General features: G+C 39.0%; 3 protein-coding genes across 5 annotated transcripts; 2 read left to right on the forward strand and 1 right to left on the reverse strand.

The window, feature by feature from the left end:
- The first annotated feature begins 80 nt into the window (after window positions 1–80).
- Window positions 81–3,197, forward strand: LOC111271746 (putative ATP-dependent RNA helicase DHX35). Of its 2 annotated transcripts, XM_022852724.2 has the most exons (3): window positions 81–384; window positions 737–886; window positions 1,216–3,197. In XM_022852724.2, the coding sequence occupies exons 1-3, from the start codon at window positions 286–288 to the stop codon at window positions 3,007–3,009; spliced, it is 2,043 nt and encodes a 680-aa protein (XP_022708459.1). In that variant the 5' UTR covers window positions 81–285; the 3' UTR covers window positions 3,010–3,197. The 2 variants fall into 2 exon arrangements, with proteins under 2 accessions (XP_022708459.1, XP_022708460.1); XM_022852725.1 differs by lacking the exon at window positions 81–384 and having other exon boundaries at window positions 790–878.
- Window positions 3,178–6,890, reverse strand: crn (pre-mRNA splicing factor crn). Its single transcript, XM_022852726.2, has 5 exons — window positions 6,646–6,890; window positions 6,191–6,372; window positions 5,705–5,958; window positions 5,088–5,242; window positions 3,178–4,727 (listed from the first exon to the last, which is right to left on the reverse strand). The coding sequence occupies exons 1-5, from the start codon at window positions 6,685–6,687 to the stop codon at window positions 3,357–3,359; spliced, it is 2,004 nt and encodes a 667-aa protein (XP_022708461.1). The 5' UTR covers window positions 6,688–6,890; the 3' UTR covers window positions 3,178–3,356.
- A 1,783-nt stretch (window positions 6,891–8,673) lies between these two features.
- On the forward strand, window positions 8,674–13,681 carry mRpS9 (mitochondrial ribosomal protein S9). 2 transcript variants are annotated; one of them, XM_022852728.2, is made up of 7 exons: window positions 8,674–8,826; window positions 9,548–9,823; window positions 10,262–10,500; window positions 11,521–11,765; window positions 12,612–12,797; window positions 12,971–13,147; window positions 13,526–13,681. In XM_022852728.2, the coding sequence occupies exons 1-7, from the start codon at window positions 8,755–8,757 to the stop codon at window positions 13,615–13,617; spliced, it is 1,287 nt and encodes a 428-aa protein (XP_022708463.1). In that variant the 5' UTR covers window positions 8,674–8,754; the 3' UTR covers window positions 13,618–13,681. The 2 variants fall into 2 exon arrangements, with proteins under 2 accessions (XP_022708463.1, XP_022708462.1); XM_022852727.2 differs by having other exon boundaries at window positions 8,676–8,826; window positions 10,262–10,524.
- Window positions 13,682–13,877: the final 196 nt, after the last annotated feature.

Consider the following 13,877-nt stretch of genomic DNA (forward strand, 5'->3'; position numbering starts at 1 on the left):
GGTCTGCTCCAATGCGGATCACCCTTCTAACTGTTCAAATTAGCCGCCGAATAAACCAAATCAGCTGCTTCCAATGTTTAGAACGCGCCAGTTTCGATATTATGAAGTGTTTCATCTAGCATTCAAGGGGACGATCATTTTATTTGGCGTAAGGAAAGTGAAAAATTTCAGTTTCGTATAATTATTGCAGATCTATAGGGCACCACTGACATGCTGCAGTATGGAATTTTAATAACAAGTAAGGACTAAGTAAAAACGATTGGAAGACGTTCTATCGTGTTGAAAATGCACGCTAGGTCAGTAAACCGTTTCAAGAAACCTCGGCTGGATGATGATGACGATGTCGATATTAATGAGCAGCAGTCTGCGGCGGAAGCACCGAAGGTAAATAAAAAACGAAAAATAAATGAACAAAGTATTGTAAAACTTTAATTCTATTCTTTGCGACTTTAACAGGATTTTAAAAAATATACCCATAACGATTTGGGGACGTTATCCGGTGGATCAAAAGTGTAATACTAATAGTAGTAAAGCGTTTAAAATATCGATATAGGCGTACTTCAAAGGGAACCTGTTTCATAACTGCAAATAAAATAAAGTACCTTGATTTTACATGTACTGAAGTGAGGTAGTACATTTTATTGAGGGATTCATAGCTGACAGAAAACGCGTTAGTAAATAACTACCATGTTTTCTAAAATATATATGAAACGTTATCTGTTCTCATCTATTGTAGGTTGTGTTTAATGCTTTATCTGTTTACCCATTGAAAACTCAACGTGAACGCCTGCCCGTGTTCCAATGTCGACGGGAAATACTCTACCTGATCGAGAATTGCCAGGTTCTAGTTCTCACTGGGGAGACCGGTAGTGGGAAAAGTACGCAGGTAGAAGATTTACCTATCATTTAATTTTGAAACGAAGAGTAACATTTTGATCACGAAGTTACTGTATGGATTACGCTTTTAGTTATTTAAAAGGTATCATCGAAAGTCAAAGTGAACATTAACATATAGATTATTGTTTGTTTTTCTGTTGTATTGCATTTTTCATATACATATTTGGATGGCTAAATATCCAACTAAGAAGCTTAACGCAACTGGTTTGCGTCCCGCAATGACACATATGCTCTTGCCACACTTTAAACTCCTAGGCTTTCTAATAATAAACTTACTATTATTAAGTATGAAACTCAATTCGTTTGAGCTGGATACAGGTTCCACAGTATCTGCATGAGGCAGGTTGGTCGTCTACTGGTTTAATTGCGGTATCTCAGCCCCGTCGAATGGCTTGTGTCAACCTCGCTAAACGTGTGGCCGAAGAAATGGGTCAACTCCTAGGTCAAGTTGCTGGGTACACGGTGCGTTTCGATAACTGCATCTCGAAGCAAACGAAGATCAAGTACTTAACTGAAGGAATTCTCATAAATGAAATTCAAGGTGATCCACTGCTAACCAAATATTCTGTATTGATGCTGGACGAAGCTCATGAAATGTCTCTATTAATGGACATCTGCCTTGGGCTGCTAAAGAAGATCCTCAGACGACGACGAGACCTCAAATTAATCGTCTCGTCAGCCACTCTCGATGCTGACAAATTTAAGAAATATTTCACTACACAATATATCAAAGCCGAGATTCTGAACGTCCAGGGCCGTACACATCCTGTTACTGTCCATTACGTGACGGATCCCGTAGCCGATTACGTGAAAGCGTCTGCTGAAACTGTCCAAAAGATACACGAAACTCAACCTGCCGGTCATGTACTAGTATTTCTAACTGGAGAAAAGGAGGTCGATGAATGCTGTTCGCTGATAAAAGAGTACGCCTTGAGTCAAAGACATAATAAGCTCTTCGTTCTTCCTTTGTATGGGGCTCTACCAGCTAAAGACCAGATGAAAGTATTTGAGCCGGCGTCGCCCCACGTGAGGAAAGTTATTGTGGCGACAAATATCGCCGAAACTTCGGTTACGATTAATGGTATCGTTTATGTGATTGACTGCGGTTTTGTCAAAATTAAGTGTTACAATCCGATAGCGGGTATAGACACGCTTCTTGTGGCACCAACATCAAAAAGCTCAGCTTTACAGCGAACTGGTAGGGCAGGACGAATAGCTCCAGGCAAATCGTATAGGCTCTATACTCAGGAATCATACTTAGGTCTCAGAGAATTCAGTATTCCTGAGATGCAGCGAAGCAATCTCACATGGACCGTTTTGTTACTGAAATCACTTGGCGTTGATAACATTGTTAGGTTCGATTATATGTCGCCACCTCCTAGCAAAATTCTAGTTAATGCGATGGAAATCCTTCATGCGCACGGGGCCATCGACCATGAGGGTAAAATGACTGAGCTAGGGGCAAAAATCATCCAGTTCAACTGTGATGTATTACAGGCAAAGATTCTATTGAAGTCAATTGAATTTGGTTGTTCTTCGGAAATGTTAACGATCGTTGCCATGATGCAAGTTGATAATATATTTGTTGTGCCCCATCAGAAGGAACGAAACATGAGGAAAGCTAAATACCAATTTTTCGTCGAGGAAGGAGACCTCCTTTCACTTCTGAACATTTACACTAGTTTCGTTGAGAAACAGAAAAACAAACAATGGTGCCACGATATGTTTCTAAATTATAAGAGCCTATGTAAAGTGTCCGAGATTCGTAATCGTTTTAAGGCTATCTTAATAAAAACCTCCAGTAAAGAGATTCTATCAAGTTGTAGTAATCCGGTGGAGCTGTGCCAATGTATCGCATCAGGATTTTTTACTAACGCTGCATACTGGCACGCTACCAGCGGTCAATATCGTTCACTGTGCGGAAATCACCCTCTGGATGTGCATCCCGACTCGGCTTTCTTCAGCCAGCGACCCCCGAAGTGTGTTGTCTTTGGAGACGTCGTAGCTACTCACAAATTGTTCATGAAGCATATTACGGCTGTCAACGAAAGTTGGCTCACAGAAATCGCACCCAACTTTTTCCGAATGGGGACTTCTGTATGTGAGAACTGATTGTATGAACAGCGGAATACTTTCTGAGTTTCTCCAATTTTTTCCACAACTAGCTAGCTAGCTAGCTAGCTCTATCGCCTTATAGGCTTAAATTCAAGATGTATAATACAGCTAAATAATTTTGTAAATATTTTGTATACATTTAAAATGGAACGACAATAAATACAATTGTTTTTAAAGATGATTGATATCCATTGTACAACTGTTTTTATTTTTAATATAACACATATAGAAGTGAACAATATATACATACGTACGAAGCTTCAATGTAGCCAAAGGTTTTTTTGTAGGAGTCTTTCCTTGTGCAGCTATATTACAGTGTTTGCCTTTCCCTGTCCTCGGACTCACTACTCCGCTTTCTCTTCCTGTTTTTTCCAAGCCCGTGCCATTTGTAACAGTTTTAGATGCGGCCTGGCTTCCTGATCAGTCTCAAATACATAGTCATAGTACTCTTCCCAAACACCCTCGCCTCCATCTTCCATTTCGACCTTTCTCCTCTTTTTAATCTTCTGCGGAAGCATCTTTTTGACTTTGGCAAGCCAATCAACATCACCTTGTTCCTGTTCAAAAGCGTACCACGCTTCAATCAGCATACATCGTTCCTCCTTTGTCTGCTCGCGTAGCATTTTTTCCCCTTTATCAAATACTTCCCGAGCTGCCGCTTTGCCAAATCGGGCACCCATAAATCGACCGTAACTAATCCAGACCTTCACGTGTGACGTTCTTTCAAGAAGACGCTCGTATAGCTCCTTGGCCGCATCGTGGTTATCTTGTTCCACTTCGAAATCAATATAACTCTTCCATACCACTTCGGGCATATCGAGCTGCGGTTGGTTAATTGCAATCTCAAATATGTGCCTTGCCCGTTCGGTGTCACCCAAAATACTTTCGAGTTCGGCAAACTTTACCCAGGTTGTGCAATTTTCCGGCTGGAATGCTAAAAACTTCTGATAAAGTATTCGACAACGATCAAATTCTCGCAGCTCGATCTCTAGTTCCAGATAACTTCGAAATAACTTCGTTCGTGGACACATTCCGATTGCCGTGCCCATAATCTTCCTTGCCGCCGTCATGTCCTTTTGACGCACCTCAAACTGTGCTGCCATAATCCAAACCTTGGAAAACGTAAAGGCTTTGTGAGGAATCGAGGACAGAGCACCTCTGTACACCGCTCTGGTTCTCTCTATGTCGTCGGCTACCAGTTCCTCAAACACGGCATAATAAATCCACAAGTATATATAAATTCGCCAGTCCCGTTTAACTCCACTTTGAGGAATATTGGCTATAGCTCGTTCATACACGTCCCGAATTCCCTCAATGTCAAACTGCTCATTCGCTTCCATCAAACGAATGTAGTCAAACCACGTGTAGTAATCGAAGGGATCTTCCTCGATTTGTTTCTCGTACTTTAATTTTCTTTTGCTGAAAATCACATTTTCGATAGCGTTTTTTGTACCGAATTTCTTTTCATGGGTGCAGTGAGCTTTGTATAGATTTTCAGTGTTCTCCTTGGGCAGGCGGTCGAGAGCATAACGAAAGATAACTCTAACCCGTTCATGTTCACGCTGCTTTTCCTCGAAACGTGCAAACGCCAGAAAAAGATCTTCGGACATGAACTCATCTCCAAAAAACACTATGGCCCGCTCAAATACATCGCGCGCTTTATCAACCAGACCGTTTTGTTCTTCAAATCGAGAATATCTTATCCAGTTTTTTACCTGCAAGTAAATCGTCGTTTACTCTGTTAGTACCGTATATGGAAAAAAACTTTTTTTCACATACGGTACAAAAAACGTCGCAATAACCAGAAGAAAAATCTGTCTTTTACTGTTTATTCATACAAAGGAGGAGTGCAATGGCCTATTTAACAAAACGCATCTGATACACTTTTAACTAACGAACTACGTGCTTTAAAACACGATCCATATGCGACAATAAAACGTCCTTAATTAGTCATATTAGGTATAGCAGTTTCACGTAGTACTAACTATTGGACACCTATCCAATGCTAATTAAAAGATGTAACCTTTTATTCGCTTTAATTAATAATCGAGAACAACAAAAAACAAAACTCTTACCTCAGGATGGACGATAATGAATTGCTCATATATTTTTCGTGCTTCATCTACCTCCTTGTATCGCATCTCAAACTTGATATAAGTGAGCCAGGCTTGTTCATCTGGTTGCCACTCCATCCAGCGTTGGAAGATCTGACGGCAACCCGGAACGTTGCCTACAAGCAAGACGGAAACGACATGAGCTCAATAATAATATTTGGGGTAATTCACCATCCGAACTTATAGAATTCATCATCAAAGGCATGAGATATCAAATGATGCCTTATGTATGAAATATTATTTGATCTCAAAAAGTTTTTATAAACCTTCTCTTTTTCTGTTTTTCTACCTTTTTATCTATCTATATTTTATAATATATAAAGCGTTGAAAATCTCGTACTGGTTTTCATGTTTCGAATTTTACTTCCGACATCGGCGTTAGACATTCCATGATACGGCTACTCTCAGCATGAAACGAAGAGCCTCTATGCCCGGATTTGAACCCAGACCACAACGTATCGCTAGGACTAGCACACCAATACGTTACCCATTAAGTTATCACGGAAACAAGCCTCTTATCTAGTGATCCAATTATCTAACGTGATCTTTGCGATAACCATTTGCTAATTATTACGCACCCAAGGTTTCCTCCATAAAGGTGTACTTGTACCAAAACTGATTCACTCTAGGGAGAATCGAAACTGCGCGGTCCCAAATGTTTCTTGCATGCTGAACTTGTTTATTCTTCATTTCCATTTCAGCGTATTTCAACCACACTGTTACGTTTCGGGAATCCACATCCAATGCACGTTCGTACACCGAACGTGCTCTTTGAATTTCCTTCTGGCTTTCTTCCCACGCCGCATACTTGAGCCAATTTGAAATAACACCGCTGTCAACAAAAGAAAACAGCATTTAGCTGCAAGTTTCTAGAACTTATTCAAAGACGAATATAGCATTTAATAAATCTGATGAATAAACGAAAGAGATAATCGTTTGAACAATACAGCAAACGCATTTGGAAAAGTTTCGTTCCAGACTAGAAGAAAATTTCGGTTTTAATTGTACTATAACGATAACGTTTACGTAAACAATATGTAATTTAATTACTATTACAGCAGTACCGATTCTTGCGGATATTATCCTCAAAGCCTTTTCTTTTCTTTAGCCGATATTCAGCAAGTTCCTCTGGATCGGAGATCTTTTGCTTGGGAGGCGGGGGTACAATTTCCAGTTCACGCTCCTTGGCCTCACGGAGTAGCTGCTCAGCGGTGATTTGGACTTCCGCCGGAGTCTTGTTCTTCACCTAGCACAAAAACCAAAGTGTATATCTCAATATCTCACTAATTCGTTACTGAACGTAACTGAACAGAGTATTAATAACTGGAAACCCATATTCACAAATCATACGATTCAACGAAACACAAATTCAAAAATGATCAACTTTAGATATTTACCTCTGTTTAGAAAAATACGGATGCTTTATAACCTCTAGGATAACTACTGTCAGAAGTAGGTTCATGTTTTCATTTGTTCAACAGGCGAGACATTGCGAATTAAAAACAGCTTGATAACCTACCTTAGCCACTTTGGGCATTTTCTGAGCCCTATCAGCTTCCATCCTTGCAGTAATCGAATGCACAAGCCTCGCTTAACGCTGCTCAAAGACGTTTCTTTATTTATCAGAATACAATAGTACACGACTCATTTCATTTATATATGTATATATTTTTGATTATTCTGCCGTGACACTTCTACGAGATGCCAATTTATGTGGCGGCGACTTCGTTCGTCTGCGTAACTCATAGCATTCGAAATGGCCATGATTGAATGTATTATTGTTTTCGTTGTGTGAGAACGGTCAGCCCGTTGCAGCAGCCGACTTTGGCGGGCTCGAGGAGGCTACGAACGCCACGATACTTCCGGTGGATAAAGTAAGATACATAATGCTATCAGTATAATAGAGTTGAAAGTAGGCTTATGCGTTTGCAAGCTTCATAGTAATAAATATATAATAGCAATAACTCGTTATTGGGGATCATGTAGTGATACATTGTAGTCTAGTTATTACATAAAAATGATTTAATAAATCAAACGAAACATACACTATTAGGCTTTGAAAGTGTGTGTTAATAGTACCATTGTGGCGGCGCTAGCAGCAACAATAGGCTACACATACTAGTATTGATATACAGGATATTATAATAAACACATTTATTTAGAATTGTTTTAATTCTTTGCTTGGTTTCACCTGTATATTGGCTATTTCCATATATTGTGATATCTGTGAAGTCTGTGTGACACAAGAGTCGGTCAGCCAAACAAACACCTCGGTGAAACCTTCAGTTTGCCTGATTTCTCTACAGTGGACTCTCTGCCAATGTAGATATTGAAAACAGCTAACCAATCGTTTTGTATTACGTTTATCGACATAAATGAACTTTTTACTGCAATTTAATGATAACAAACAATAATATTCGTTAATTCATCGAAATAATTGTAATAAAGTATGTAAAATGCAATCTATTCACGGGGTTACTTCGAACGTAGCATTTCGTATTTCGGCAAAATTTATTGATTATCGACATGCGGATTTTTTTTTGCATTTTATGGACGCTTCCATGACTATTCTGCGGGGCATGTTAACATAAATTTCTACTCTAACATCTCTTGCCTACTTAATAATTGCTCAGATAGTGAAGCCCACACATTCGTCGAATGCGTACAACTCTGCCCTTTGTCGTGCAACTTTATCCCTGGGCACGTTTAAGAGCGGTTCACGTTGGATCTGCTCATTTAAGTTTCCACTAATTGATCAGTGCAACCAAATTCCATCTAAAGAGGCTTATGGGCTCAGTGTCTGAAATATAGACATATTGAGTACGTGTATTAGTTGCATATAACTTCAATAAGCGGCTTTGCAGCAAAACGTTGAAATGTTTGCGAGCTTCCCTATTCTAAACAGAAACGGCCAGCAAAACAATGCAACACACTATGTGTACGCTACTTGTAATAAAGAGCTTAAAGCGGAAAGCGATCTGGACCAAATTAGTTCTTTTAATTGGGAATATAGGCTATCGCAATGTCCTCTTGATGGGTTATTAGAATTGAGCTCTATTTCACAATGCGATATGAGAGGTGAACAAAAAATGACGAAAAACTTTTTTAGTGTTACAACTTCGATCTGCATTCTTTGAAAATGGTTTAGCAAATCGTTTGTTTACATGCATACTACAGTGTATTTATGTTATACTGCCTACAAATGTCTTTCAAAACCAGTCATTGCATATTAGCTAGTACCGTTGAAGACCTTGGAATAAAGTCATGACAGTTATGATGATAATAACGCCAAAACATGAACGGAGACGGAAAAGATTTTATCTGAGCAAGCTCTGCTATCAAAGTGTGTGCAAGTGTTGCCAAATGAGCGCTGCGAAAATCTCCTGGCCACTTCTGAATTTTTCTGAAATAAAAAATATTTGAAAGCGGGTTTTCCAAAAAAGCCTGCAATATCTTCCTCGTAGTGAATGCTCTTCATAATAGAAAACGCCTATGTGCCGCCTGTTACGCGCAAACAGCTCACCAAGATAAACAAACAACAGACCTCCCACTGGTTTCGAAATTGGTTGCGATGTTCATGCGCGGAACCGAATAGATTAAAGTCAGTGGCGGTGGCAAATATCGGGAGATGTTACTAAACCGCATTGTTCCCGCGAGGAAATTGGCCCGGGGTGGGGTAAGCACCTGGGTCAACAATGTGGTGCGTAATGCTTTTGTTGATAAATTTTATTGAAACATAGATTTCTATGCACGAACAAATATAAACTGCAACAGCTGTACATAATGATTTGATTCTCTCATTGTTTTCTCTTCGTTTCAGTGGTAGAACAATTGCCGTTAAATAATAAATTGATGTGACAGATTTAGTAGACTAAAACTTCCTGCTTGTTTAGATATCCGAATGAGTACAACATAGAACATGTACATGCAGACTATACTGTCTTTTTCATAAATTCATTTATATTATTATTGTATTTATTCCCTCGAAAGAAAGTATAGCTAAAAAAAATTACATCTGCAATTTATTGATAACGTTAAGCAAATTCGTTAATTTTTAATAATATTACGAAATATTCTGTGAAGTTTTCGTTATTCCTCCTGTGAGGAGTTTCTACTCTCGTGTGAGATCATCCGACCGTTCAGCGTTGCGTATATAGCTTCAATAGGCCGAGTGAAAAAGTGAATTAGGACCATTGTGTTCACTGGATCTTAATATATTCTCATCATAAAGTAGACATTGAATTATTGATTATACTTTACGATATCACAGCCTCGATAAATCGTATAGAAAAGCATTTTTCCATCGACTGCATCGGCATTCAGGCATGACCTAGACTATGCGTTTAAAAACACATATCTAATATGTATGGTTATTTGCTCGGCGTTCTTCGATAACCCAAAATAACAAATGTTACCAACAGGCATGCTTGGCAAGCCGGACAATCCAGACGGGGCCGTCTAGTTCTTTGCCAGTCGACTCTTCTGACGGCAAGCCGAATTTAGAGGTCCTTCAACCATTGAAACGGGGAATCACCAAAGTGCAAAAAATTAGTAGAGCTATGCAAGTTTACCTTGATCGCGCTAGAAAACACGAAGACTTCCTTAAAAAACAGGGAGAAGAATTTGACCTTGGCAAGAGACATCTCGCCAATATGATGGGATGGGACCCCGACAATATAACTCAAGAAGACATTGATGTGAGTTTTGTTAGTCAACAACACCCAGTATCGCACTCATCCTTTCTTGCAGCTTACGTGTGTAATGCGTTAAACTTATTTTACATATTTCTAAGTACATTTAGCACACGTTCGTGCTTTGGAGAATTGTGAAATAAATATAGATATTTTTCTATTGCAGAAAGCTTGTCTATTCGTTTGACCCTATTTAATCACACATGCTGCAGCTGACAGCTCGATCTTAATAAAGCTGTTTGTAATGCTCTGCATTATATGTCATTTAAAATAATATTTTAATTGCAAGAAATTATGATTTAATATGATGTTAGACACGATAATAACCCTCAAACGTATCAACAACGCCGACTGGTATGACTATTGTGTGAACTTCATGACGAACTTCATGTGTGCATGTTGATTCAAATGAACCATTTCTTGTTTACGATTGTTCATTTTCAGAAAGCGATTGCATACCTTCTGCCATCGGGCCTGTACGAGCCCCGCGCGCGACCCATGATGAAGCCGCCGGAGGATGTTTTTCCACGGGAAAAAGCTGCCGAGTTCGATTACTCAGGCAGACCATTTAATTATCTATTTTATACAGGTAAAGCCAATTTTTACTGCTTGCTACATGACGCCGTTGCCGAATTGAACAAACTGAACAAACGCGAGGTCCGAATGGTTCAGTTAGGTTACAGGTACGCTTCGGAAAAATGTCAGATGTAAGTAGAGTCAAAGATATCAGTGACGCATTCTAAGATTAAACCTAGTGTATCCTTCCCCAACTGTGATAATTACTTTTCTATTTTAAATATTCTTCTTACATTACCTTATAATTTCGGGTTAGAACGAGTTTTTAGCTATATAGTACAACAATGTAGTGGACATCATCAATTCTAATCACGAGATCTAGATGTTTCCAGTTAAATACTGCCAATACAAATAGGGAATGGAAATGTTTGAAAAATCTCCGATAGTCGTAGTTTTTCGAGGGCATTTCATTTTCTGCGTTGCGCAGTGGCCGGCTTTTTTAAATGAGTCCACAAGCTTTAATTATACATACACGTAAATGAACTCTCAGATTGAATGCATAGACTTGCATTGTATGATTTAAGATGTATGACACGTGTTTAACCGAGGGTCCACCAATGAGTAAACAATCTGTGTGATATATGTGTGTGCGCTGCTACTCGCTGCCGTCCAGCAATCTCTGCGCTCGACTCTAGAACAAAGGTCTATTTGCTTAGATAAGTTCTTGATCAGGTTGAGGTTTTAGTGTTAATTCGCAAGCCTAACTCGTTCAGAGATTAAAACGAGTCCTTGGGAAAGACATTTTCGAAAACATCGACGTAAAAAATAATTTTCTTAGTTTTCCGTTAGGAAAAGCTTGTGATGAAGAAATGATCAGTAATACTGGACCACAAGTACATACAAGCGATCTATGAACAGGGAAAAGCTCTATCGACATTGAACAATCGGATCCAAGTCGATTCAACGCACTACCATACATGTTAACATGTGAGAACAGCCATGCGGCCAGCGTTATATATGCATATATAAAAACAATCAATAAAGGTTGCATATATGTTCTACACGTAAGACTCGTACTTTGTGAAAACATAGTCCTATACACAACGGCGAGGTTATGTATACAAGCCAATTACTAGCTTAAAGCATTAAAAATTATAAAATTCAGGCATCTTTGCATTTTCATATAGGTCCTCGCGAGGTACTCGGTGGGTTACCAAAGCCGAATTAGAAGAATTGCTAGTCGAAACCTTAACTGGCGAGAACTATGAATATTTCGTTCGCACTATGACACGGCTTATGGAGCATCCGTATTCTCTGGAAGCCCAGGAATTTCTCTCAAATTTACGGAGAAGTCAAGTTTCGAGTGTAGCTCAGCAGGTAATTGAGCCGGTTAAGCACGACGAACAGGGTAATCCGTATGTGGAGGCTCGAGGTGAGTTTTCACATTGGTTTTACATCTTATAGGGGTCTAACTAAGCTGCTATTAATTAGGTTTCACTAATGAGTTGTTTCCTTAAATTTCTCCACCACTCTCAGCTATTTTTTCTTTGTGGACAAAAGTTCGGAACGGCCCTTTTCAAGTCAAGGCGTGAGTCTTGCTCCTACTAGGAATTTAAGCATGGTGGGTCTTGTTAAATTTACGTCGGGTTTCTCCTATAGACCTATGAGACGGCATGGCCACCACACAAGCAACTATAAACCCTGATAATAACTTCTAACTTTGCTTAATTGTTTTTTCGTGATTGGTAATTTCTAGTAACATTTTTTGTTAACGCTAAGGTTCGAACCAGCGTAGCAGTGTGCTTGTTAGTTATAATTATCATGGTAACGTACCCAAAAAGATGCGCATTAGCCACCCAGACTACTTCGCCCTCCAGAGATTTATGTTAGAAGTAGCTGACGTACTAGATCGCAGTCTAGCATCCCAGTTTAACTAACTATTTATCAAAGACTAAATCACCATTACGACGTTAATGCCACCATTAGGAAAGCCAAACTTGGTGGAATGACAAGCTATATATTTATTTATAGTTATATAAATGCATTTTGTTATCATTGTTATTAGAACGCAGATGTACCCTAAAAAGGGTAAGCATACGGTTATTACAGTTCGGTATAAAATTAAGCAACAAATACTGCAAAAACCATGAAAAACGCGGTGCCGCTTCTACAATATTTGGATATGACAATGAGCTGCAGAGCTTGCTTTTAAGATTTAGAGGTCAGAGTTTGTGTAATACCATTTTGTAAGCTATTTCGTTCTGATTTTCCGACACAGGTACGCGGAAATCTGCTATCGCGAAGGTCGTTGTCTATGGCAATGGAACGGGTCGCGTCATGGTAAATGGCTTATCGATCAACGAATATTTCGCGGAGATAAAGGACCGTATACAGATAATGTTTCCGCTACAGTTTGCTGGTTTGCTCAACAAAGTTGACGTCAACGCTACGATCTTCCTTAAAAGTAAATTATGATAATATGCATTAACAAATATTATACACCATCTAAACCTGTTGCCTCATTTATGTTTTCCATTAGGCCACGGTAGCATATGGTTTACAACGGAACAGAATCGAGACCCCATTTTGTTATACCATTCATCCGTCTTTTTTCATTCGTTTATGCTTTTATTACAGAAAGTGAATATGTGGAGGGCGAAAAAGCGCAGTTAACTGAACAAGAACTCCAGAAACTACGAAAGCCGGTGCGGCTAGGTGAAGGCTCCATGGCCGAGGCTGGAGCGATACGGCTCGCCATTGCTAGAGCACTATGCTCATTCGTTAGCGAACAAGAAACAGAAACGATGAGACTAGGTATGTAGAACGTTTTAGCTGACAGCTGATTTTTGCAACAATAAAATATTTTTTAATTCTGATATTTAAAGCCATATATTCACTATGTTAAATACAGGTTTTACGCTGTTTCAGACGAATATTCAGTGATCAGAAATAGAGTTCTATAGCAAACTTCGTCAAAATTGTTCGCAGCATATGAACAATGAAGTATGAGGAAATATAAGTGGCAAACATTTATACTATGACAACAATGCACTGACATTAGTTACTGAGCTTACCAGGTTTAAATACTGGATGTAAATTGGTGAATAGAGTTTTTCTTAACGACATAGCCCATAGAATCAGTAAAGTGTAATACTTTAATGAGCAATTTTGTGATTAATGACGATATTTTAGCTGGCTTGTTAACACAAGATCCGCGCATCCGTGAAAGAAAGAAACCGGGACAGATGGGAGCGCGCCGAAAGTATACCTGGCTCAAACGATAATATTAACAGCAATTGAGTTTACTTCATTTTAATAAAATAGACCGTATTGATACATTACTTTAAACAGAGAGTACTTCTTATATATATATATATATATATATATATATATATATATATATATAGATTATAGCTTGTTGCGTATGAATCCGACTACATTCTAGCGGCTGCTTGGGGTAGGGAGCATGCGTGCATTTGCCAGTTTTAGTGCTAAAATAAGATAAACAGCTTCAGAACAGTGCGTAGCTTTTTGCAATTTGAAA

The sequence above is a fragment of the Varroa jacobsoni genome, unplaced genomic scaffold (genome assembly GCF_002532875.2).
Source record: "Varroa jacobsoni isolate VJ856 unplaced genomic scaffold, vjacob_1.0 contig00962, whole genome shotgun sequence".
Classification (NCBI taxonomy): domain Eukaryota; kingdom Metazoa; phylum Arthropoda; class Arachnida; order Mesostigmata; family Varroidae; genus Varroa; species Varroa jacobsoni.

Excerpts from the sequence above, each read along its gene's own strand:
- LOC111271746 (XM_022852724.2), top strand. The coding sequence starts at position 286 with ATGCACGCTAGGTCAGTAAACCGTTTCAAGAAACCTCGGCTGGATGAT. Across the intron at positions 385-736 it reads CTGCGGCGGAAGCACCGAAG|GTTGTGTTTAATGCTTTATC; the intron begins GTAAATAAAAAA and ends CATCTATTGTAG. Across the intron at positions 887-1,215 it reads GTAGTGGGAAAAGTACGCAG|GTTCCACAGTATCTGCATGA; the intron begins GTAGAAGATTTA and ends AGCTGGATACAG.
- mRpS9 (XM_022852727.2), top strand. The coding sequence starts at position 8,755 with ATGTTACTAAACCGCATTGTTCCCGCGAGGAAATTGGCCCGGGGTGGG. Across the intron at positions 9,824-10,261 it reads TAACTCAAGAAGACATTGAT|AAAGCGATTGCATACCTTCT; the intron begins GTGAGTTTTGTT and ends GTTCATTTTCAG. Across the intron at positions 11,766-12,611 it reads TCCGTATGTGGAGGCTCGAG|GTACGCGGAAATCTGCTATC; the intron begins GTGAGTTTTCAC and ends TTTCCGACACAG.
- crn (XM_022852726.2), bottom strand. The coding sequence starts at position 6,687 with ATGGAAGCTGATAGGGCTCAGAAAATGCCCAAAGTGGCTAAG. Across the intron at positions 5,959-6,190 it reads GATAATATCCGCAAGAATCG|CGGTGTTATTTCAAATTGGC; the intron begins GTACTGCTGTAA and ends TTTTGTTGACAG. Across the intron at positions 5,243-5,704 it reads CTTTATGGAGGAAACCTTGG|GCAACGTTCCGGGTTGCCGT; the intron begins GTGCGTAATAAT and ends TCTTGCTTGTAG.